The sequence below is a fragment of the Phalacrocorax carbo genome, chromosome Z (genome assembly GCF_963921805.1).
Source record: "Phalacrocorax carbo chromosome Z, bPhaCar2.1, whole genome shotgun sequence".
Taxonomy (NCBI): Eukaryota; Metazoa; Chordata; class Aves; order Suliformes; family Phalacrocoracidae; genus Phalacrocorax; species Phalacrocorax carbo.
Genome location: NC_087548.1, coordinates 51,578,300 through 51,601,677, shown reverse-complemented (window position 1 = coordinate 51,601,677; position 23,378 = coordinate 51,578,300). Strand labels below are relative to the sequence as shown.

The 23,378-nt window shown below is 39.7% G+C and overlaps 2 protein-coding genes across 6 annotated transcripts in view; both read left to right on the top strand.

Annotated features, from left to right (window-relative positions):
- Positions 1 to 1,950, top strand: part of PRRC1 (proline rich coiled-coil 1) — a 37,297-nt gene extending 35,347 nt beyond the window's left edge. For all 5 annotated transcript variants that reach the window (XM_064437809.1, XM_064437811.1, XM_064437813.1 and 2 more), the window contains exon 9: positions 127 to 1,950. In XM_064437809.1, the coding sequence (XP_064293879.1) occupies positions 127 to 336 (210 nt within the window). In that variant the 3' untranslated portion in view covers positions 337 to 1,950. The remainder of the gene's footprint in view (positions 1 to 126) is intronic.
- A 358-nt stretch (positions 1,951 to 2,308) lies between these two features.
- CTXN3 (cortexin 3) overlaps positions 2,309 to 23,378 on the top strand; it is a 42,222-nt gene continuing 21,152 nt past the window's right edge. Inside the window, 1 exon segment of the mRNA XM_064438481.1 lies at positions 2,309 to 4,759. The gene's annotated coding sequence lies outside the window, so the exon portion shown is untranslated.

Below are 23,378 nucleotides of genomic sequence, written 5' to 3'. Positions count from 1 at the left end.
TTTAATTTGCCATGTAGTCCTACTGATATAAGAATGATAACTTATGGAAGTTGGTAGTGGCGAAGATAGAAACAAAACTACTCATTTCAAACTCTTTCAATAATCCCTTCTCAAAATGTTACACAGGCTAAGAGTCTCACTCCTCAGGACTACAATCTGAGATGGTCAGGCCTGTTGGTGACCGTGGGCGAAGTGCTTGAGAAGAGTATACTCAACGTCAACAGGACTGATTGGCACATGGTATTCACTGGCATGTCCCGTCGACAGATGATCTACAGTGCAGCTAAGGCTCTAGCAGGAATGTACAAGCAACACTTACCACCCAGGACTGTTTGAAGGAAGGCTGACCCATGACACTAAGGAATACTGGTTTTGATTCTAGAATTGAAGAGAAAGCTACATATTCTAATTCTCAGTGGATTCAACACAGATTCGTAATCTAACTGTAAACTGTATTTTACTGTTTAAGAAGTGAAGGTAATTTCCAATGGTGGAAATGAGCAATTGCAATTTTTAACTACTATATGATTTCCAATATGATTCGCAAAACAGGAATTCAGAACAAGTATATTTATAACTGGGACAAATAGCATTACAGTTTGTAAAGTGGAATGTGCTATTATTTGACACCTTGCTAGTCATTGCTGAGATACTTCAGTTAGTATACTTTTTTAAAGGGGTTCATTGGTTAGCTATTTCTCTTATATTAGTAATACAAACATGTTGATGCATAACATGTATATTACATATGCATTTCAATCGAGAGAGACTACCTTCTGTATTAGAGGTTTTCTTGGGGCCTGTGCTTAGGTGGTATTTAACACCTCATAGGTTTGGTGCCTGTACATAAGTTCTCAGGAGTGACACAGAGTAGTTTTTAAAACACATAACAGTGAGCTGCTGAATTGCACAAATCCATGCCCCATTAGATGAAGTAATTGCTAAATAATTTTGAAATCTCATTTTCCATGCTGCATCTTTTTTTTCTTTTGATGTAACAGTAATGAAATTCATGTGTAATTAAAACACTACAGAAATTTCAAGTTGCTTCATTGAGTTTTAGATCAGGTACCACATATGCATGAAATTATCTCAGCAGTTTCAACAACATCATTTACTCCAGTGCTTCCAAACTTAATATTTTATATGGATTTATGTAATTTCTTCTATCAAGTTATGGTTTTCAGCAATTTGATGTAGAAAATGGTAAGATGTGTATCACTTGCTTTGCTGTCCTGGGTTTTCTAAACATTTTAAAGTCTTAAATCCCTCCTTAATGTCATGAGCTCACTGTTTCTCATGTAAGTCTTCAGTGGAGTCTGTTTTTTTTCATGGCTATAAATGCCCTCTATCCATGCTCACACAATCTTAAATCTTCATTTAGAAATATGGAAGGAATTGTGAAGAAAATATTTTGGTAATAATACTTTTTTTAAGAAACAAAGAATAAACAAATACTTTTTGTTTGCCTTAAAGAAGCAGTTTTTCAGCTTATATTGCTCTGCCTTTACATTTCTTAGATGCTTTCTAAGGACACTTTTATATACAATGTACTGTTAAGCCAGCTCATATTTGAACCCAGTGAAAGCCTGTCTATTTTCAAGTAATATATTTTGCCTTAATTGGCTTACTCTGTAAATTAGTTGAATAAATGTTTTTCCTTGAGGATTGTAACTATTTTAAACGTTTATTTTTTAATATAGCTGATGAACATCTGTTTATTGAAATTATTTTTACATGGTTGTTACAAATTTGGCACATACTTAAATGCCTGTCTTGCCTGGAAAAAAAAAAACAAACACAACAAAAAACACCAAAACAAAGAGAACCTCATTCTTGCAGTCTTGAGGTCTCTCATTGGTAGCACTTCTTTGTACCATAAACTAAAAAGATGATACAGAGGCTTCTATTTGTCATTGTTCAGTAAAGGCATCTTTGCTTTTATTGTAATTTGTTTGCAGTGTATAAGATGTTAAATGCTGCCCTTTTATCCCCTCCTTACAGCATCCTCGATAGAATCATAGAATCAAGACCCTTAAGATCATCGAGTCCAACCGCTAACCTATCACTGCCAAGTCCACCACTAAACCATATCCTCAAGCGCCTCATCTACCCTTCATTTAAATACCTCCAGAGTGCTCTTGTCCGAGCCGTGAGCAGCCAGCTTCTCCAGGAGGATGCTGTGGGAGACAGTGTCAAAGGCCTTACTAAAGTCCAGGTAGACAATGTCCGCAGCCTTCCTCTCATCCGCTAAGTGGGTCACCTTATCATAGAAGGAGACCAGGTTAGTGAGGCAGGACCGCCCTTTCATAAACCCATGCTGGCTGAGCCCGATCCCCTGGCTGTCCCACATGTGCTGTATAATGGCATCCAAGAGGATCTGCTCCATGACATTTCCCGGCACCGAGGTCAGGCTGACAGGCCTGTAGTTCCCCAGATCCTCCTTCGACCCTTCTTGTAGAGGGCGTCACATTCACTAGTTTCCAGTCATCTGGGACCTCCCCAGTTGACCAGGACTGCTGATAAATGGTGGACAGTGGCTTGGCGAGCTCCTCTGCCAGCTTCCTCAGTATCCTTGGGTGAAGGAGCGGGTCGGTGACTGCCACCTCGTGAACAACTGGGACTTCCTTCCGCATACTATCTCAATTTCCCAGCACAGGGGCCTGACAACCCCGAGGATGACCAGTCTGACTATTAAAGACTGAGGCAAAGAAAGCATTAAGTACCTCAGCCTTCTCCTCATCTTTTGTGGCAAGGTTACCTTCCACATCCAACAAAGGAGGGAGATTCTCCCTGGCCCTCCTTTTGTCACTGATGTATTTATAAACACATTTTTTGTTATCTTTAACGGTGACGGCCAGTTTAAGTTCCAGCTGGGCCTTTGCCTTCCTAATCTTTTCCCTGCATAACCTCACAACATCCTTGTAGTCCTCCTGAGTCACCTGCCCCTTCTTCCAAAGGCAGTAACCTCTCCTTTTTTTCTTGAGTTCCAGCCAAAGCTCCCTATTCAGCCAAGCCGGTCTTCTCCCCCACCTGCTCGACTTACGGCACATGGGGAGGGCCTGCTCCTGCGCCTTTGAGACTTCCTTCTTTAATAACATCCAGCCTTCCTGGACTCCTTTGCCCTTCAGGACTGCCTCCCAAGGGACTCCGTTAACCAGACTCCTTAACAATCCAAAGTCTGCCCTTCTGAAGTCCAGGGTAGCGGTTTTGCTGATCCTCTTTCTTACTTCTCCAAGAATCAAGAACTCTATCATGTCATGGTTGCTGAGCCCAAGACAGCCTCCAACCACCACATCACCCATCAGGCCTTCTCTGTTTGTAAAGAGCAGGTCCAGCGGGGCACCTCCCCTGGTTGGCTCGCTTACCAGCTGCGTCAGGAAGTTATCTCCCACACACTCCATGATGCAAAGGAAGAAGACATGAAATCATCAGTAGGTTTATGTGCTCTGGCATGGGTTAAAATTAAAACTGAAGGGGCATTTCCATTTTCGTTCTCCCTTTCCTGGCCCTGGCCGTCACTGTTTTTCAGAGGTGATGAGAATGATAAGGCAGTAGGCGGCTTCTCATTTTGCAGCACATGGTTCATTATGGTGACATTGGCCCAGCATTTGAGGCTACTAATGTGGCATACTCCAAGGCTGCCCTGGCCTGCCTTAGAGAAATTTTAGGTATCTATTTGCCTGTAGAAATTTGCTTTCCTTATGCCAGAATGAGAGCAACTGCCCACTCTTCTCTCTGTGTACTTTCTCCTTGTGGTTGGGTGCTGGAATATGACATGGTAAAGTGAAATGGTCTTTCTCTGTTCAAAATCTCTGGCTCGATGAAGGTCTTTTGATGTAGTTTTGACTGCTCACTCAAGAACTAAAATGGCTTAACTTGGTAACTTTTGATTAGTTCCCTCCCTTTACTAAGCATAGCCTGCTTATGTGTAAAACAATAGCATCTTCACATGAAAGCCAGGAGCTCAGCTTCTTCCCTCAGGGGCCAAGGAAAGGAAAAATGCCTGCAGTATGCTCTGGAAAGCTAATAAAATTTGAAACTGAGTGAAGACCCTTTTCAGGGTCTGAGTTGCAGTTGGTGTGGATGTATTCTGGAGCAAATTAAGATAGCATTCAGCTTTTATATCATCTGCTAGGTCATGTTGTGAGCAATAATAGGAAAGGAAGCTCAACAGGTAGGACACTGACATCCTGTGTTAAATTTATATTGAAATCAACTTAGAAAAACATATATCAGAACACGTTTGGAGATATAAAGACAGTTCTCACATGCTAGTCATCACTGTAGATGCAGCTGCAGAAGCCATTTCTGCTGCTTTATGGATAGATAAGTTTGCCCAAATATGAGTGTCATAAAAGATCAGGAAAGCTCCCGCATTTGAAGATGGAGAATATCAGGGACTGCTGAAAATGGTCCTGGGGACACATCCAGAAGGAAGGGGGACCACCTATATTAACTGCTGTGTTTGATTTCCACATTTGGAATTGCTGTTCTAGTTTTGTTTACTGTACCTTTTGAAGCAAGCAGTACTGAAAGCAATTTTTCCATGACCATGGGCTTGTTCAGTACTCTCATGACGTTTTGGAGGTACTTGCCTCAGCAGGAAATACACGCCGATAAATAACATTGTAAAAAGAATATAATTTGGCCTGACTGACTTCTGTTGTAGCTCCTGCCTCACTACAGTCAAATGTAAAAGCACCGTAATTGGCAGAGAGCAGAAGACCAAGCTCTGAGAGGTGGTCTGCATCTGTAGGTAAGCCAAAATGTGGTAATAACTGCATGCTCTGCTATGGTGTTGGTGGCACTGATTGTTTTTGCTGCACATCTTTATAATGATCCTGTAATTTCATTTACTGCAAGCATGTGGTCAGTTAAGTTCCTTGGGGCTGAATGTGACAGATGATGGCACCAGTGCTTCTCAGCACTGCCTAATTGCTATTCTGTGACTCTGACAAAGATGTCCTGATTAAAAACCTTTACATGCCTGTGTGCATGTCAAAATATGTATTTGTCTGTTCTACTACCATGTTTAAGAGTGTTTCAGGTAGATGCAGCCAAATTCTTCAAGTTTGCATTAAACTGAAGCAAATCTTCATGATCTTTAAACTGAGGCAGAGTCTTCAAAATGTTGGAGGTAGCTTATTAGCTCTGCTGATGCCTAAGCATCAACACTTACTGCTTTTGTACATGTGACTGTTGGAATTCACTTGTGCTTTGCACATTGGCAAGATTTTAGTTGTTGTTACGGAAAGCAGTATTTAGCAGAGCTGTGATAAATTCAGGTTGAACTTAGGAAGATCTGTATAGGCTATTAAGAGGCAGATCAGTCTTCAGAAAAATCAGTACAAGGATTTTATGTACAGGAGGAATATTGGATTTTTATTCTGAGGCTGAAAAATAGTTTCAGGACTTACCAAAATTGTTCAAAGAAATGAGAGCTTGTGCCTGCTGGCAAGTTTAGAAGCCTCTGAATTTCCTTTATTGTGTATGTGTGATGCCAGCTCTAAGAGTCCGTTAAAGAATTTGTTTGCTTCTGCAGGTGAGATTTTAGTAGATGAGAGAGAAGCTAAAGCTATTTTTCCCGTGTTTTTATTCTAATTGGTTTTCTTGAAGGGGAAAAACTACTATGTCAACAGCCATCCTGTTAAAAAGACATACTTTGTCACACGTATTTTCTGTGACAAGTTACTCCTTATGGCTGCTGTTGAGCTTTCCCATTTGTAGTGGGAGTTTTGGGTAGTTTTTATTGTCAATGTGCTTAGGAAATTCTGATTATAGTTTTTTCAAATAAATGTACTCTACCCATTTGGTCCAACTTCACAAGTAACCCCCCACAAGAGGATAATGTTTAATGAAACCAAGCAGAAAATGTGACAGGGTGGCTGGCTCTGCTAAGGAACGTCTCCACAAATACTGCCATGTGGTGATGAGGCTGAAAACTTCAGTGGGCTGAGAGGCTGCCAGAAGCAGAATGAATGAATTGTGAAAGTTGGACCTGACTGCATGACTAAAAAGCTGGGAGGCCAGAACTGAGAAAGGAAGTTTCTCAGAGGCTTGCTGCAAGCCCTCGGTTTGCCTGCCCATCTGGATCAAAAACGAGTGTTTAGAAGAGAGTGAAGTTCTTAGACTTAGTTTTATCTCTTTTTCCCAATGCTCTGGTCCTATAGTTAGTATGTCCATTCTGCACAAAAAAGGATGCTCCATATTTTTGGAGATACCTGTAGCCTGCTTAAAAGTTATCCAACAGAGGTCCAAGCTGAAAGCTTTGCAAAAAGAAGCCAGATACTTGTCTCAGTAGTAGTATACACAAAAAGAGGAACGAGTGCCTGCCAGTTTACAGGTATAACCTGTGAAACAAAGTGTGCCTGGGTGGCGGGAGAGATGATCTTGTATGTGCTAATTTTATTCTAGTTAGTGCAGATAACAACAGAAGGAAAAACACAGGGATGTGTTTGGGCTGTGGGTACTTTTGGGCTTGCTGATACTTTGGCACTTGAAACCCTTGGCACTGCTTTTTCAAAACACTTGCATGTAAAGATAAAAGTGTAAAAGTGCAAAAACACTCGTGTAAAGTTACAGTTGGCAAAAGTGTGGCTATGTGTGCTGCATTTCCACCTTTATCTTGATACGGTGCCCTGCCCTAAGAATATACAATACAGAATAGCCAAGGTTAAAATGAGATGTGTGCTGCAAATACATGCCAGGGTCAAATTCAGTCCTGTTGCAAGCGATCTGATTCACTGAAGATGCAGCAGCCATATTAATGAGAATAACTATTACCTTAAGGAGTTGAAAAGCATAACTGTCTAAGTACTTTCTAGAACAAATACGCTAGCATGCCCTCTGTAAGATGTATTTTAGTCATGACGTCACAAATGGGGATTTTGAAGGAGAGTGTGACTGACTGGGTTATCAGTAGAGAAGGACTGGAAATTTAAGTGTGCAAAAACTGCTTTGCTCTGATGAAACTCTTTTTCTGGACTTCATTTGCACAGAGTCAGTAGTCTGAAGAGCTTTCTGCCTTAGAAAGCATATAGTTATCCCAGCTCTTATGCTGTGACCTTAGACAGACATAGACTTTAAAAGCAGCTGTAGTGGCTTAAGGTGTTACAGCCCTGTCGGTGGAGGTTTCTTCCCCTGTGATTTGCTAGCAGAATAAACTCTCTCTACTCACCACTAGCTGAAGTTACCTGGGGCAGCTCTCATGCTCTGTTTTGGCTGCAGCTAGACTGAGTTGAAAGTTACTGCTCTGGGCCTCACCTCAGTTTTTTCATCACAGCACTATTCACAAGGGCATAGCTCTGTTAGAAAAATCTTAGTTATAAAATTCCCCACACATTTGTTGAAACTAATCTGATAATTTTCACCCAGCTGCCCCTCCCAAGAATTGCCATAAACATCTGTGAAGAAAGGATGGGGCATGTGGGGCCTGCTGAAACAGGGAATATAGTTTGGTGGAACATCCCGATCCAAAATCAGAAACAAAGCAGCCTCGATGACCGCTCATATACTTGCCAGAATTTTCTCCATTAACAAAAGGTTTTCAGAAATGCCTTCCAATGCCCTTCTTGTTTTTTAGACAGGTGCTCATTTTAGGCAAGGTAGTGAGCAGGTGCAGAAGAGGACAAAGAAAAGAATGAAGTATGAAAGGATGTGAAAGCAGTCAGGAGAGTACCAGAGAAGTAGGACTGTCTAGTGAGTAATGGAGGAGAAGGTATAGCAGCTTAGCTGTCTTTTATTCAATGCCCTAGATGCAGGAAATGGTAGAGGGTAGCTGAAAAATCAGATGGGAATGCAGTGTAATTCCCAAATACTTCTAAAGAAACTTGGGTGTGCCTGCTACTGCTGATTTTGGATGGCTTCAGAAGAACACCAACACATACATGCAAGTCTTGCAGTAGAAAGCATAATTGTGATTCAGTATCTGTGTCTAATGAAGTTTCCGGGTTGCCTCTGATGTTTACCCTTGCATGCAGCAAAGGGTAGAGTGAGTGTTTTTCAAGTGGGCGGTTTTTGAAGAACTTCTGTAAGTATAAACCTGTGAAAATGAGAATTATAGTAAAAATTCTTAAGGTTATTCATAAAAGTTGGCATTTTTTCATAATAGTATGATGTGATGTAGACTTTGCAGATGGAAACTAAGAGTTCATCAGAACAGCATTCACTCTGAAAGTGAACTCTGTGGGTCTAGTTTACAATTACATTTAATAATTTTTGACAAAGCAAACTTAAAAAAAAAAAAGCCTTTCGTCCTTTCCTACTGTTAACAGACACTGGAATGAGTAGCAGATGAGAACATTCTGTATCCCATCAAAAGTTGTTAACAGACTTGAAAACCAGAATAAAATAGCTTCAAACTTGGTTAATTTTCCAACGTGGTTTTTAACTTCAACAATTAGGTCTGTCTGTAATCTATCAAGAACTCACATTTGGACGTCCTGAATCTTGGAGCCATTTGGCTTTGACTTTATGGCTCTGTTCCATCCATAGTTATACAATTAAGGGAAAACTATTCACATAAAACTAATGGTGTATGGAGCTACAGTTCCTAAAAGGAAAAATGCCAATCGGTTTGATTTATTGTCTCATTGTGCAGAATTCTGTCAAAGCTTTAGATATTCCAGCCAGTTGACTTTGTAAAGCAGCCAGACTATCGCCTGGCAATTAGATTGTGAATACACAGTGCTGCAGAGGAATAACAGATCCAAAACCACTCATCCGCTGCTTCTCAGCTAACGCGGTGATTTTTCATATAATGGAATCAAAGTAAGTGTAGCTCTAAAAAGGTTGCAGACAAATTTAAAATATTTTGTGTTGAGAAATTATTTCCTACTATCTTTGTGTTCTACAAGTGTGAGTTAATATAGCCATAGTCTTGCCTGTAAAATAGGAAAGTACCTCATATAGTAGAGGAGAGAGCAGATGAGTTGGTTTTCCAAGTTTATGTTGGCTTTCTTTAGTGCAAAATTACATAGAATTCTGTGTTATGTCTGGGGATTTTTGGATTAATCACAAAAACATGCTTCCTGTAAAAGTATACTCTGTGACAGGAGTGAAGGTGGCTTTTTTTAAAGATCTGGTGCTAGAAATTATGCATTGAGACTTTCAAACTCTTTTTATCTGTTTTTGTCAGATGGATGCAAACAGCATGTATTTGATAAAGATCAAACTTTAACTAATGCGGTAGCTTTGTTGTGAACAATGCATTGAACCACTGAGTTAAATTCCTCCCTCCGTTTTCTCTTGTATTGCATCAAAAATTATCTGAGTTTGAAGTTTTTACTTGAAAAGACTTAGTTTCAGTGTCTGTATGATCATACCTTACATCTTGTGCAGTTCAGTCAATTCTGCTCTGAATTTTATAGGACTGTTTTCTAATGGAAGAAAACACTTTTCTCATCTAACAGGATACTTGTTTCTTTTCAGTGTGGTAACAAGAGTATAGCTGTTGCCCTGATTGTATACTAAAAATGGATTGTGTCTTCTGGTGAGAAAATGAGTAGACAAGAGATACAGGTTTAATTAGACTCTCTTGACTGGCTATACTTACCAGCTTGGGATAGTCTGTGAAAAGAATGGCATTTAACCAGAGTGAGAATCACCCTGATTTTTTTTTTCCTTAACTATCAAACAGACAGCTGTTCTGCCTGCTTTTACAGTAGACCACACATGAACGCATAGTACTTAGGGATCATTTTCATGATCTAATTCTTAGAGTCGCAGGACCAACTGTTGCAAATAAGTGGTGATTGTTCCATGAGTTCTTGGAAAAGGGCAGGAAGTTTTACTGTGTGTAAGGAAGAGTATTTTGACCAGTAGTGTGATTCTGAAATAGCTGTGCCATTCAACAAGAGGTAAAAACCAGTATCTTGCAGAGCAACAGGTTTTAGAAAGTCATCCCAGACAGGCCAAATGGTTATCCTGCAAACAGTTGTGTACTTGAGATGTTGCTTTGGGATGAATGAGTATAGTTATGCACATGCAAGGCAGATATTGCATTATTTTTATATAAAATATTTTAAAACGAAAGGAAAATCAACAAACTGGTGTCTGAAGAGTATTTGGTTTTAATGTAATGGGAGTTACTGTAATCATTAGTCACACCATCACATGGTTCTTTTCACCTATGGATCTCAGAGTACTTATAAAAATGCACATCCCAATACTTAGAAGGTTGTAAGCATTACAATGTAAGTTCTCTCTGTCCTATATAGATACAGTCTTCTGTATCTGCAGGGCTTATTTTCTTGGACAATGCAACTTAGTAGTACAGGACATAAAATATTTCAACTTAAATTGATACATGTGAAAATGAAAATTATCACTAGAGGTAAGGTGTTTTGGTTTGGATTTTTGAAGTGCTACAAAGCCCATGGATCTGTGAGGGCAGGTTATCTTACCGCCACTGAGAGCCAAATTAGTAAGTGAGCGACTTTGAACCGCATATGTCTCCAGTCAGTGTTGACATGTTTTCAGGACCAAGTTGAGCGGAACATCCTGCCTTTGCCAGTATAGCTTGCTATTAGTTGCCTAATTACCTTTAAATTTAGTTTTTAAAAGAAAGGCATATTTCTGCTGAATTCTTTGAAGCCGTTCAAAGGACCTACTCAGAAAATTGCTACTTGTAGAGGAGATTGTAACAAATTCCAAGTAGACCGGTATGAATAAAACAGTTACAATAATATAGTTTCAGTACCTATCTTTATTTACTCACTTAAGTTTGTGTAGTGGGGGTGAAATGTTTCTTGGCAAATTGCATGTTCTACACATCTTCGGTGCAGTAGGCACTGTAGGAAAACAGCTCAGAGGCAGAAAACATAACAGTTGTCTGTAAGCAGTCATAAACACCATATGGTTTTGCACGCTCTAGGTATGTGTCTGTTGCTTGCAAAAGTATCAGTCCAAAGAGAAGCTGTATCTGTCTATGTATTTATTCATAGTCATCCCCATGTTTCTAAGTACCCTAACACACTGCAGGTTTTATTTCTTTATCTCTTACTTTATTCAGCGAAGACATAATATTCATGAGAGGTTACAAAAGGAAGAATCGAAATGTTTGACGTTCCCCTAAGGGGATGTGGAGCTGTTTGCTGAGCAAGCTAGATGACTGTACATGCAACAGAAACCCCTTTCAGTTTGACTATGCCCATGTTTTAGTGGTGGGATGTTCCCATGGAGCAAGTGCTTGTGTTCGCTTCCTTCCTTCTTGCATGCATTTAGCAGTTTTCATATGACAGCCTTGGTGCTGTACTTCTATATGAATTTTTTGGGTTGCAAATATCATGTACCGGGCTAAAAGCATTTGGCATTTTAAATTTTGGGTGTGTAATTCCTCACTGTGTATTTTCCTCTGTGTACTACTCAAAAAAGGAGATGAGCTGCTCTGAAAGCAGTCCTGTAGTTATCCTCTCCAGGGATACCAATGCCAAGAAGGCAAAGGAAAACACAAGAGGTGCCAGACCCCTGTGTCAGGGGTTGCAGCCAGTGCAGCTTGCGTGTACCTGGTGTGTCTCTACTGAACATGAATGCTTGCATAAATCTGCCATGTTCTGCTCCAGCCAAAGTCAGGATGGAAGATTTTACAACAGCTTCTTTGGGGTGGGTGTTGGTGTTATTTTCCAAGCACAGCTGATGAAAGCTTCAACATAAAGATAATGTAAAGCATGTGATATATATGAATTTTATGTGAACATAGTCTTTGTGACTCCTAGCTTTCTCACACTAGTTATGCTGTTTCAAAATTAAGTACTGCTGGTTTTGTTGGGTTTTTTTGGGTTGGCTTTGTTGTTTTTTTTTTTCTTTTAATCAGGACACTTCTGTAGTTTACTTTTATTTACAGTGTCAAACTCTTGTTCTCTGCAAACATCTTTGACAAGCAGCAAAGCACAAGAAGAAAATAATTGTGCTTCTGACAGAGTTGTTCAGCTGTGTTTTTAACTCTCGTTTCCTGAGTTGTATTATTTTAGCCATCCTATTCTATCTGTTAATTTCTCCTCAACCTAGTCTGATTCACTGAAGCTCCCTTACCTCACCTTCATTTCTTCTTCTAGTTCTCTTCACCTAGTTTTATTGTCTTTTAGGGAAGTCCTACTGCTGTCATCCTCTCCATGGATACTGTTAGGAACCTTGAGTCCTCCAGCCTTTGACAATGTTTCATTCTACCCTTACTCTTTGAAGAACAATTCAGTCAAACCTGCATGCTTTCAGCCCTCTACCTTTGCCTTCAGCATCTAACACCAGTGAAGAGGGCTGATCTGACAGTTACAGACAGATGCTTACAGCTTCAGATTGTCCTGATGCTGTTTTTCAGTGTGATGGTTTTTTGTCAGCTGCTTGTGGAGGTCTTCCTATATAGCAAGGAACCACTGTCGCTTGGCAAGAGTAAGAGCGGGACATGCAGCTAAGGAGTTGTGACTGCATACAGAGGAGGGCAGTGTTCATGCAGTAACTGCCACAGAGGGGTATGCATCGGGGCTCTAGTCTGAGACATGTCTTTGATTTCAAAACCTCATTTTTGGAAAGTTGGTACTATATACACCCATTATCTGCTGGTGTTTGGCTCCCATGCTTCAAACCTGCCAAGTAAGCAAGAAGATAAAACCTGAGGATTTCCAGAGCAGATGCATGTAGGTCTTTATCTAGATGTTTTTTGAACCATATTCTTTATTTCAATTATCATAAAAAGAAGCAGAAAACCTGATTTTTTGTGTTTTCTGAATGACTGTTACATCATTCTTGAAAAAATAAGGATGGATAAAGCATCAAATTGTGGTTTGGTTTTGTTGTTGCGTCAAGTTACAGCTTGACTAAGCAGCCAGCAGAATTAACAACTATATATACTTCAGTACATATTAGCTGCAGAGATAAAACATACTCTTTTGTGAACTAAATCCTGGTAAATCCAAAATTATAAATGGGTTCAAAAAGGGACTAATGGAGAAGTACAAAATGCCATTAATCAAAAAGATGCAGAGACAACTGTATCTCTAAACTACATCTGCTAGAAAATGGAAGGTCTTAACATGAGGAGCACAATTGTGTGCTGAGTGGTTCATGTGTTATTTGGTGAAGAGTCGGCTGCTGGCCAGTATCAGAAGTAGGATGCGTAGTGGAGGGATCTTTGGCCTGACCCAGTATGGCTGTTGTGATCTTATGTTGTAAGAGAACTGCTAACAAAATCCTCTAAGTCACTCTAAAGAGGTTGACTAAGAAATTGGATTTTCAAGTATTTCTCCATAATTTTCTTAAAAACTAGAAATCAGATATTAATCCAGCCTATATTCTATTTCTTATTTATGAGTGACTAAAAAGTTAATAGGTATTTGGTTTTTTTGACTCTACCACAGTCTGCAGAGCAATGTCTGTATTTGCATGGCCACATACTCTGGTGTACTCTTATTTATTTCTCTCGTTTTGTCTGAAAACAAATGCCTCCTGGCTTTCTCCTTTTCTCATGTTCACCCTTTTGCCTGCTACTGTCAAGTACCCCACACCTGAAATATTTGGATTTTACTGCTGTATACCAAATAGCCTGATGCTTTCCATGCATTCCTTTTCTTGCTTGTCTGACAAGATAGTGAGAAAGCAACTAAGAAAAGAAGAAATCTGCACCCCAAAACCTGCACCCTATGTTGTGTTACCCTTGGATCTCAGATTCCTGCAAGGTTGCACTGTGGGTAGAGATTCAGAGTGGACTGGAAAGCAGCTGTGTTACTGGAGGATCAAGTAAAGAAGTGGTTCCTGTTTTCAGTGAGATTTTGGAGGATGAACTCAAGGAGGCAATCCTGCTCCGCTCATTTTTATTGTGGAGGGGAATAATTTGAGTCAGTCTGCTGCACAGCAAATCCAGATCTTGATTTTCAGTAGTTCCAGTTCCCTAAACAGGCCTAAATTGCAATCATTACAGGCTTGTCTTGTACTCAGTTACTGGCTGAGTAAGCAGAGGAAAATACTGGCCAGGCCTGGTAAATTATCACTAAAATAAATGTTTATGGAAATAGATCCATCAGACAGGACTGCTAAAAGAAAAAGTATCAGCAGGCATTCAGGAGATATCACAATAAATTAAGCATGGTGTCAAATAAAAATAGGATACATGCAGGGCTGATACTAAGCACAGGCAAGCAGTCTGAGTTCGGTGACTTGACAAGAGAGTTTGTGGTGGAAGAAAGAAATATGAAAGGGCTGAGGGAGGGCATTGGAAAAGGGTCAAGTGACTTTAGATGGGAGAAACCAGCTCAGGGACAGACTAGGAGAAACAGAGCAGAAGTATATATTGCCTAATCTTACTGCCCCTGAAGTTTGGTAACACGCCTCCCCTTTGCGTGTGCAAGACTCAAACCCACAGAACCGCTGTTGGAACAGGGGAGGCAGGGGGAGAAGGGTAGATGGCAGGAAAACTAGTCAGGGATCCCTGTCTGGGAAGCTGGTGTGCTGTGCATTGGCATTGTTTTGTTTCAGCACAGGACCGTATAGCCTGAGGGTGGCACTGCAGCTGTGGATCCTTTCCTCTGTGGTTGCACTGCACAAGCCTGTTTCTCAAGCTTAGCCCTAAAATAACATTTCAGTGCTTTCGCTGGCCACAGAGTGGTCAATCCAAAATACCTCCTTGTTTTGGCACTCGTGCTACACTTAAACCGTGCCAGGCTTCATGAGGCAGAGCACACTATGTCGTAAGCCAGTGATGCCTGTGAGTGTGCTACGGGTTAAACGTTCTGCAGGGCCGTGCTGAGCCTCTCCCTTGGTTCTGCTTATTTACTAATATAAATGTTGCCTGAAGACCAGTTTACTGATGCTTTTTCATCAAAGAATCCTCCTAATCTGTTCACCACTGACACAACCCTGGGTACCTTGTAGTTACTGGCCTTGTTTAAACTGGCCCACAGATGAAGAAGCTATAGTTGCCCAACATATAGAAGCTTGGGTAAAACAGAGCAGAAATTGTATTCTCATCAGGAAGTCTGGTTGTTTCTATTACTTTCATCATATGTATACATACACTTATATACATATATGACCATATATATGCGTAACAATTATTAAATATTTTATAGATTGTTTATAGTATATAAAAATACATAAGTATAAAGAAAGCAAATCAACCTTCTCATTTGAATGGTTTGCTTTTTTTCCTCCTAGACTGTGAGAGCTGTGTAGAAGGGGTTGCATTGCAAGCACAGTTCTAAACTATAGCATACAACCTTGCCTGGTGCCTTGGGCTCCAAGTGAAGGAAAGTCTCTGCACGTGGGAAGGAGAGCTGGCTTTCCTCTACTTTTCTTCTCTTAAATCAGACTAGCACAGACATACAAACAGTGTTTTGGCACAGCAAGAAAGATGGTCACACTGGATGCATTAAGATGCTGCTAAATGGGATGATAACCTGTTTACATGATTACTTCTGACATGAGAGATACTATTAATGCTTTCATATATGAGGAGAGATATAGTAAGACAAGTGTAGAATTACTGTTTTTCTGCTTGTTTCTGTGCATGTTCTACATAGCAGCCTTTCAGTGTTCCACAGTGTTTTGGTGGAGCAGAAAGCATTGCAGCAGGAATTTCAGGTTTTGTTTTTCCCAACATACAGACTTGACCCTAATTGATTCTCCTATTTAGTTAAAAGAACTCTTGCCAAAGTCATGTGGCAAATTGTGTGGCTACTTTCTGGGCGTTTGACACTTGATAAAACATAACCACTCATTTTCTTTGGTTTATATCTTCAAATTGAATGTTTGAGCCATAGAAAAGAGGCAGACCACAGGCTATCAGCTTGAGTAGAGTTAATGTGCTCTTGCTATTCTCAGTAATGCATTCTGACAAGAAAACCCATAATGGACCTACTTTAAAGAAATACTGGTATGTTGCTTGTTTGCAGGTCATTTTGACCTCCCTAGAAGACTTGCTATGCAAAAGCCAAATGTGTGTGTTCTTTGCCAGGAAGCACATGGGCCAAAAAAAGAGTCAGTCCATTGCAGTGTCTGACATTTGCTAATAGGACACTTGTCACCTGTATTTTCTAGCCCTTCACCTGACTATTCAAAACTTAAAACTTCTGACAATTTGGAAATCAGCACAAACTATTTTACTCTTTTATTTCTACCTTGTCATATGGAGATGTCTTTAGGCCACCATTCACTCTGGAACCAACACAGGCTGAAATCCTGGCTCAGGAAAGTCGAAAGGGCTGGTGACCACAAGAAGACCAGCATCTCCCCCAAATTCTGCCTGAGGTTAAACGTTTTCTTGTGTCTGTGTTTATGTGTGCATATGTATATGTGTGTGTATATATATGAATGAAAGATAAACCCAATTTTTTTTAATTCTTGAGGAAGGACTCTGTAGGCTCATCCTTGAGGAAAGCCACTGAAAAGTGTAGTACCCAGTAAACTCCAGAGGATGATGCTTTCACACCATTTTAGATGATTAGAGCAAAATAGACTCCATCTTTGTTTAGGAAAGGATTGCTGCAGTTTAACCTAGGGGGAAAAAGTGGCAGCTAGCTGAACAGATACCTAGTGTTAAGGATGATCTTATAACCAAGGAAGATCTTAATTGCCAAGCATCTTGCTAATGTGAACTGTTTTTTTAAAGTTGGTTTCATTATTGCAAATACAGGTTTTCAAGTGAATGTACTACTTTGTCCCTAGGTGTTCACTAGTGATAGAGAAACATCTGGGAGACCTGTCATTCACAAATATCCTGTCTAAGGATCTCTGTGTCCACAGAACCAAAGCACTGGGCCGTTGGACAAAATCTCCTCAATGCTCTCAGGCATCCAGACAGTAACAGTTAATGTCTCCACATGATGGCACTGGATGTCAGGGGACTGCAGGGTCTAGCCCTGTGAGGAATATATTCCTTTCATTAGCCAGCAGTAGGGAGATAAGCTGACTGCATGTGACAAATAAATGCCAACCATGCTTTAAAAACCTGGGATCTCCTGGTCAGTCATGAATCTGAGCACAAGAGCTCATTAATGGTAATGACAAAGTACATTTAGCTTCTTTTAACGTTAACAGTGCAGTAACTTCTGCCTAAATTTTGATGTGTTCAGAAAATTGTTTCCCACTGGAAGTGTTGCACCTGAAACAATACCCTGAAGATCACTGAGGTATCTATGTCCTCTCCTGTAGCTTGGAAGCAGGGTCAACTACTTGTAAAAAGTGCACTTGCAGTTTGAGGGGAATGTAATAAAATCTGATTGAATGTTCCTCTTAAATTGTTTGGAAATGCTCAAAGAATAAGTTTTGGCCAGAAGAGACATTAAAATACTGGAATTATTTGAGCAGGTAGTTTTAATCTTGCCTTGGAGGTCTTAAAAAGTAAAATAGGCTTTTTAGTCAGTTTTGCTTTATATCTAAACAAACAAAAAAACTCTGATGAAAAAAATAAAAAAAATCATTCACCCAAGATGATATAACTTCCCATCTGCAGTAAATCTCCCACTCTCATATCCTTCCTTCTGTGAGGGAATCTTCTTCTGTACATTTTTCTTTAATTGAAACATTCAGCTCTTTTCAAGGCCTCAGAAATGTTTTTGCTTCTTTTTTTTTCTTCTCGGATTTTTTTCTATTTTTGGGGGGATTTTTTAGCATGTAGTTCCAAAGAAATTAAAAAACACTGGATCAACAGTGGTAGACAGGTATTTTTAAATTAAATAAATTATTTAAAACCAGCTGTTTTTAATAGCTCTCTATATTTCAGATTTAAGCCACTCTGAAGTACCACCTTGTAGATCCTTAGGTAGTTTAAATGCATATAAAATCAGGGAAGCATAACTAATCTACAACGGAGTATTTAGCCCATTGTTTCAGGCTTCTGGAGAAAATACTGGAAATAATGCTTGTTTACTGGGAGATCTTAAATAGAGGCTGTAGAACGTAAGATTCATGCCCATTACTTCCACTGGCCATATTTGTCAGTATCCCTTTTCTCTTTTCTAACTCTGACTCCAAACTCCTATGCCAATATCAGCCTCTCTAGGTTGACAGTGCTTCTCCTGTAAGTCAAATAATATACAAAAAAAATTGCAAAACTCTTTCCTCTTATACAACAGAGACTTTATTAGATTTTGAACTAGATGAAAATGAAAATACCATCAGCCTTCAGTATTTTTAAGAAATACGTACGGGAAAAGGCAAGTCTATTTAGGATGTCGGTGTTGTGGCTGTTTGCAAAGACACTTAGATAAATAGTGTGCATTTAGCTTACAGATAGCCCATTAATTTCACTTGACTAGATGTACCTGGTAATGTTATTCAGAGCTTAGTCATCAGCCTAGGCTAATTATTTCTCTGTTAATCAAAAAGTAAATGTCAGGTTATTTTCTGTTCCTACTAACCCCATGCCTATTCCTGCTCAGGAACATACACTTTGATACAAAACTTCCACTTCCTTCAGTATGGACTGGGACTCTTGGGAAACAACACAAAAATGAGCGTTTCAGACGCTATCTGTAGCATTTACTCCCATCCTGTCACTGCAGTGGAAATACAAGTTATGGTTAACAAACAGTCACAATACAGTCATTGAACGAGAGGAAACACCTGGATCCAAGCACAGCCGGCAAGGAAACACGCGGGTCTTGTCCATTCCAGACAAACACTGAGAGGCTGCCTGATCCCAGAGCGGTTGTGAGGAAACCGTATTCCTAACACCATCCTTACGGGAAAATGCCAGTGAACACACACTTGAGAGCAGATCTCTCCAGAGGGACCACCCATGTCCAACACACACAATTTCAATACATGCCAAATTGGGGTGGTTTTTTTTTTAAATCTCTTCGTGTGTCCTTGGTGGCATGCAGAGGAGGGGAACGGCAGGGAGGATGGGACACACATCCTACCCCAGTGCATTTTTTCAAGTGTCAGAATTTCATGCTGTCTGGAATAATCTTTGGTGAAAACGAATGAGTCTGAAATTCTCCACAGAGGGAAATTCTGGGAGAAAAATGCTCTTCAAAATTCACAGCAATCTTCCAAAATAAAAGTAAGCAAAATACATAATGAGATAGACTGTGTTATCAATTTTCGTTTTGTAGAATTTTGTGCCATGAGTTAAATGATTCACTCTGCTGCTGGTTATATATCTATACTAACAAACCTGTATATGCCCTGTCATGCACACTGTCAGCCCAGAAGCCATTTTACAAAGAAGTCGTCCTACTCCCTTTTGGATATTTCTCCACAGTTTGTCATTAGAAATTGAGTATCGTGGCTTCATATAAGTACTGGCAAGAAACGTTAAATAAGGGAGTAATAGTATTCCGGTACTTTGAAATAGGGACATATGATGATGACATAGTCTTAACATAATTTTAAAATAAAAGGAACCAATATGCAACCCCAAAATATATGTATTTAGCATGTTCACATTGCAGAATTTTTGATATCTCATTCATTGATTGCAATAATGAGTATAAAATTAGAATGTACTAATCTGCATCTCATCTTAAATTTTATGTTAACTTCTAATAAAATTACAATCTCAATATTAACCAATTTTGTAGGTAAAACTGGAAAAATCAGGCAAATTAGTTTATTAAGCAGAGACACCTAGGATGGACTATGGGAACTAGAGAGGATGGCTCCCTCCTGATGCTAAAGTTCTGCTTACATTTCTGTGTTAATTTAGAACCATGTTTTCCTCCAGTCATCTTGTGTTTTTCCAGAGCTTCATGGACTTTCTGAGGAAGTGGCAAATGATGAAAAATCACTGACAAGGCTTATTGCACAGCTTTTTCTGATTGCTTGCATAACATTTTTCCCCACAGATGTCAGTAAAGATTTAATTGGTTAATTTTGTCATTCAGGTAAACATCTGAACCATCTTTTGATGCTGGGTTCACCCATAACCAGCAAGGGCTAATGGGACTCAGAGGCTCATCTGTGGTCTCTAGAGATGGATAGCCATATAAAGGGACACCAAGAACTTCATCTGAGTGCTCTAAGTCATTATCTAGAACACTGGTACTCATCCTGTGATCAGATACATACTTCCAGGTCTTTCCTTTCACATGGTAGTCAATTCTCAGCTTCAGACAGAAGATTTTATTTCTCCCTGTGTGCATAGGAGGGGCCTCTGTTCTAAAACTGAAGCCCATTTCAGTGACCTGTGTCCTCAAGTTTTCTCCCGTCTTATGTGACATCTTGTTCTCTCTTCACAAATATCTTTGTGCTCTGTCTCTCCTATTAGTTTTATTTTATGAATGTATTTCAGATTTTTGTGTTCTTACTGTCTTTCATATACAGACTGGAGAAGAAATGCTGCTAGAACAGGCATGCCCAGTTATTCCTAGGGCTAATATCTGCTTTTATTCCTCACCAAATGTTATGCCAACAAAAGGCCATTGTACTTATATGTGCCTTCGGTAAGAGCATAAGCTGAAAACAGGAAATAAATTTAGATGGTTTCTTAGTTCTTCTTCCAGATCCATCAGCTTAGTTTAAGTGACTTAAGGACTCAGGTAGAGTGTATCCCTAAGAAGATAAAGCTTACCAGCAACCGTTTCTCAAGGATCCAAACACAGAGCAACCTATTGACCTTTGTTCTGTTATCCTAATTTTGTTGTTTTCCTCCAAGGAGAGAATGACTTCCCTTGGAGAGAACATGAATCTTTTCTTCTTTGTCCATCCTCCACAACACAAAAGCTTGTCACATTCTTCCCTAGCGCCAGGGCTTTAACAACATCATTTGTCAGAAGGCCGTTCTGTGTTGTGGTCTCTCTTGAGCCTTTCCCTGCCCAGTTCTTCTTTTCTTGAGCCCTAATCTCTGTTTTGTCAAGATTTGCTTCCTTTCTCTTCTCCCTTGATGCATAGTTTTCTGTAAGTTGCTGCTCCTTTCTTAAGGAAGCAGCAAGCCTGTTTCCCTGCTTTGCTTTTTTTTTTTTTTTTTTTTTTACTTTGAGATCAGTTTTCTCTTGAAAATTATCTTCAGTGCTTATTGCTGTGTACTGAATCAGCAGTTGTCTGCAGATGGGAGGATGTCTGTGTAAAGTTTCATCGTTTTCTCCATCACATCTTCAAGCCCATATCTAGTTTATTGTTGTCTCCAACTATATTGTAGTCACACTTGAGCCTGTGAGTTTCAATACGCTTATGGGCAAAAACAGTTTTATCAGGTACCTGCTTAAGATTGACATATGTCCTGCAGGATCTGCATCCAATTGTTGTCTTGTTCTGCCTTAGCATTCCTTACTAGGTTTTTTGTCCCTAACTCCCAGGAAACTACAACATTTTCTTTACAGATAGGACTTTTCTGGAAGAACATTTTCAAAATTATATTGGATGACTCCAAAAGTTGTTTTCTTTTAAAATGTTACTTTTGGTCATAAGGTCACTGGGAAAACAGAGAACCTATCCACAGATGCCCAGTGGCTATCTTAGCAGAAGAAACAGACTTTTTCATCAGAGCATTACAACTGTACCTTAAAGTCAGTCAGTCACAGATTTGGTCACTCTTGGTAAGTTGTACGCAGCTCTTGTTTAAATATTTGTGTGAAGCTTGCCTGTGTACTATAAAGGACATCTGTGGGGTTCAAAGCACTTCCAAACAAAATTATATCTGAAGAAGCAGTGTAAAAGTTTCACAATATGGTGTCTGTGTTTCTTGATGCGTAAGGACAGCAATGACAGTGATCTATGATACTGCTCTTCTGAAAACCAACTGAGCCCCAGGACTGCCAAATTAGGTTCAGGTGAAAAGAGAGGATCTCAAAACAAGGTTGTGTGGTTTCCCTCTGTGTGATCCAGAACTTAACTTGATAGCCTCTAGCTACTCAAAAGCTTGCCTGCTTTTCTTTCTCAGCAAGCTAAGACAATGCTGCCAACTCCTGCAATTTTACTATGGTCGTTTGATGTTTCACTTAAAGCCCAGTTCCTACTGAGGTGTGACCATGTGAGAACTTCAGCTTCCACTTTGAGAAAAATTAAGATTCTAGCCATCAAAATGCAAAAACTAGCAGGCAAGCAGGATCCAAATGCACACAACTGGCTCACAAAATGAATGAGGAGGAGAAGCAGCATTCTTTGTTGAATCATAGACAAACATCTGCCAGAATAATTTTGGTGTAATTGGTTTTGCCTTAGGAAAATCTCACGTTGGCTTCAAATAATGGGACTGAAAAGAGATTGGTTTAGTTTTGTTTTCAATTACAGGAACAGGCTGTGAATGGGACAATGAGATTTGCATCCCTATTTTGGTGTTTTAAAGGTGTCAGTTTGGTATTTTTAGTGAAAAAATATAAAAACTTTTTTGAGAATTTGCAGAGAAGTGCATTTCACTGGAAAATGCAGTATCTGCAGGATCAAAATTCTCTGGAGGAAACAAAATTCTCCTGAAATAAAAGTACATTCAGAGTAATTTGCTTTATTTTTTTACACACTTTTAGAGTTTCTCATTATAAATACCTGTCAAAATAGAGTATCCTTCCCTTCTTATTGAAGAGGCCTTGTCTCTTTAACATTTTGCTATGGTCATGTGCAGAAAAATGAAATAGTTCAAATCTGCCAAGAAACCTGCACAGCAGGTTTTTCTGAACTGGAACTGAAAAACAGTCAAAGAGGATGTAATAATATGCCCCCTCATTGTGACAAATAGGGTGAAACTTAAAGATATTAAAATTTAAGGCAAAGACAAAATATTTATGTGAGCACTTAGAAGTCACTGAAATGAAAGACACTTGGACAAGCAACATAGTAGGATAAACAACAGAAATAGATGGTTTTGCAGCTGTATCTAATATCTACAGTTGTTGCAGCTGTGGCAAAGCAAGGTTGTTTTTTGTGTGTTTTGCTTGCTGAAAAAGCAGAGAGTCTTAGTTCAGGTGAAGTGCTACCAGTGCCGTAGCTGTACTAGCTCCCTCAGCTTTCCCTGAAAAAGCTCAAGCATCACTGCAAGGTGAACTGCAGTGTCAGTGCTGCAAAGGCACTTTCATTGCCTCACAAACGCAAATGCAGCACTGATGAGCAAAAAGCAGACAGGCTGTTTTGCAGGATGGCTGCTCTCTACTGAGCTAGGGTAACCTGAAGAAAATGCTTTAAGTGCAACTATTTTGCCCAGATTTTCTGCTATAGGTATAGATTAAGAGGATGCTGAGGTGTCTCTGTTTGCTAAAAGTAGATGCAATTGAGAGTGGTTAAACCCTGCAGAGGACAGCAGCTTCGTTAATGCCTGCTGATGGGACCTGTGTCAGGCAAAGCTTCTTTGATGGCAGGGGATAGCAGGGCAAGACATGGAGGTCTATGCATATACGTTTTCAGAATGACTGGGCATAGGGAGAAAATGGAAAGCAAGGTTAATAGGATTGTTGTTTTGAATGAGCAGTTGCAAAACCCTTGAAGGGATGATCGCAGAGCATGTAGACTGCTCAGAG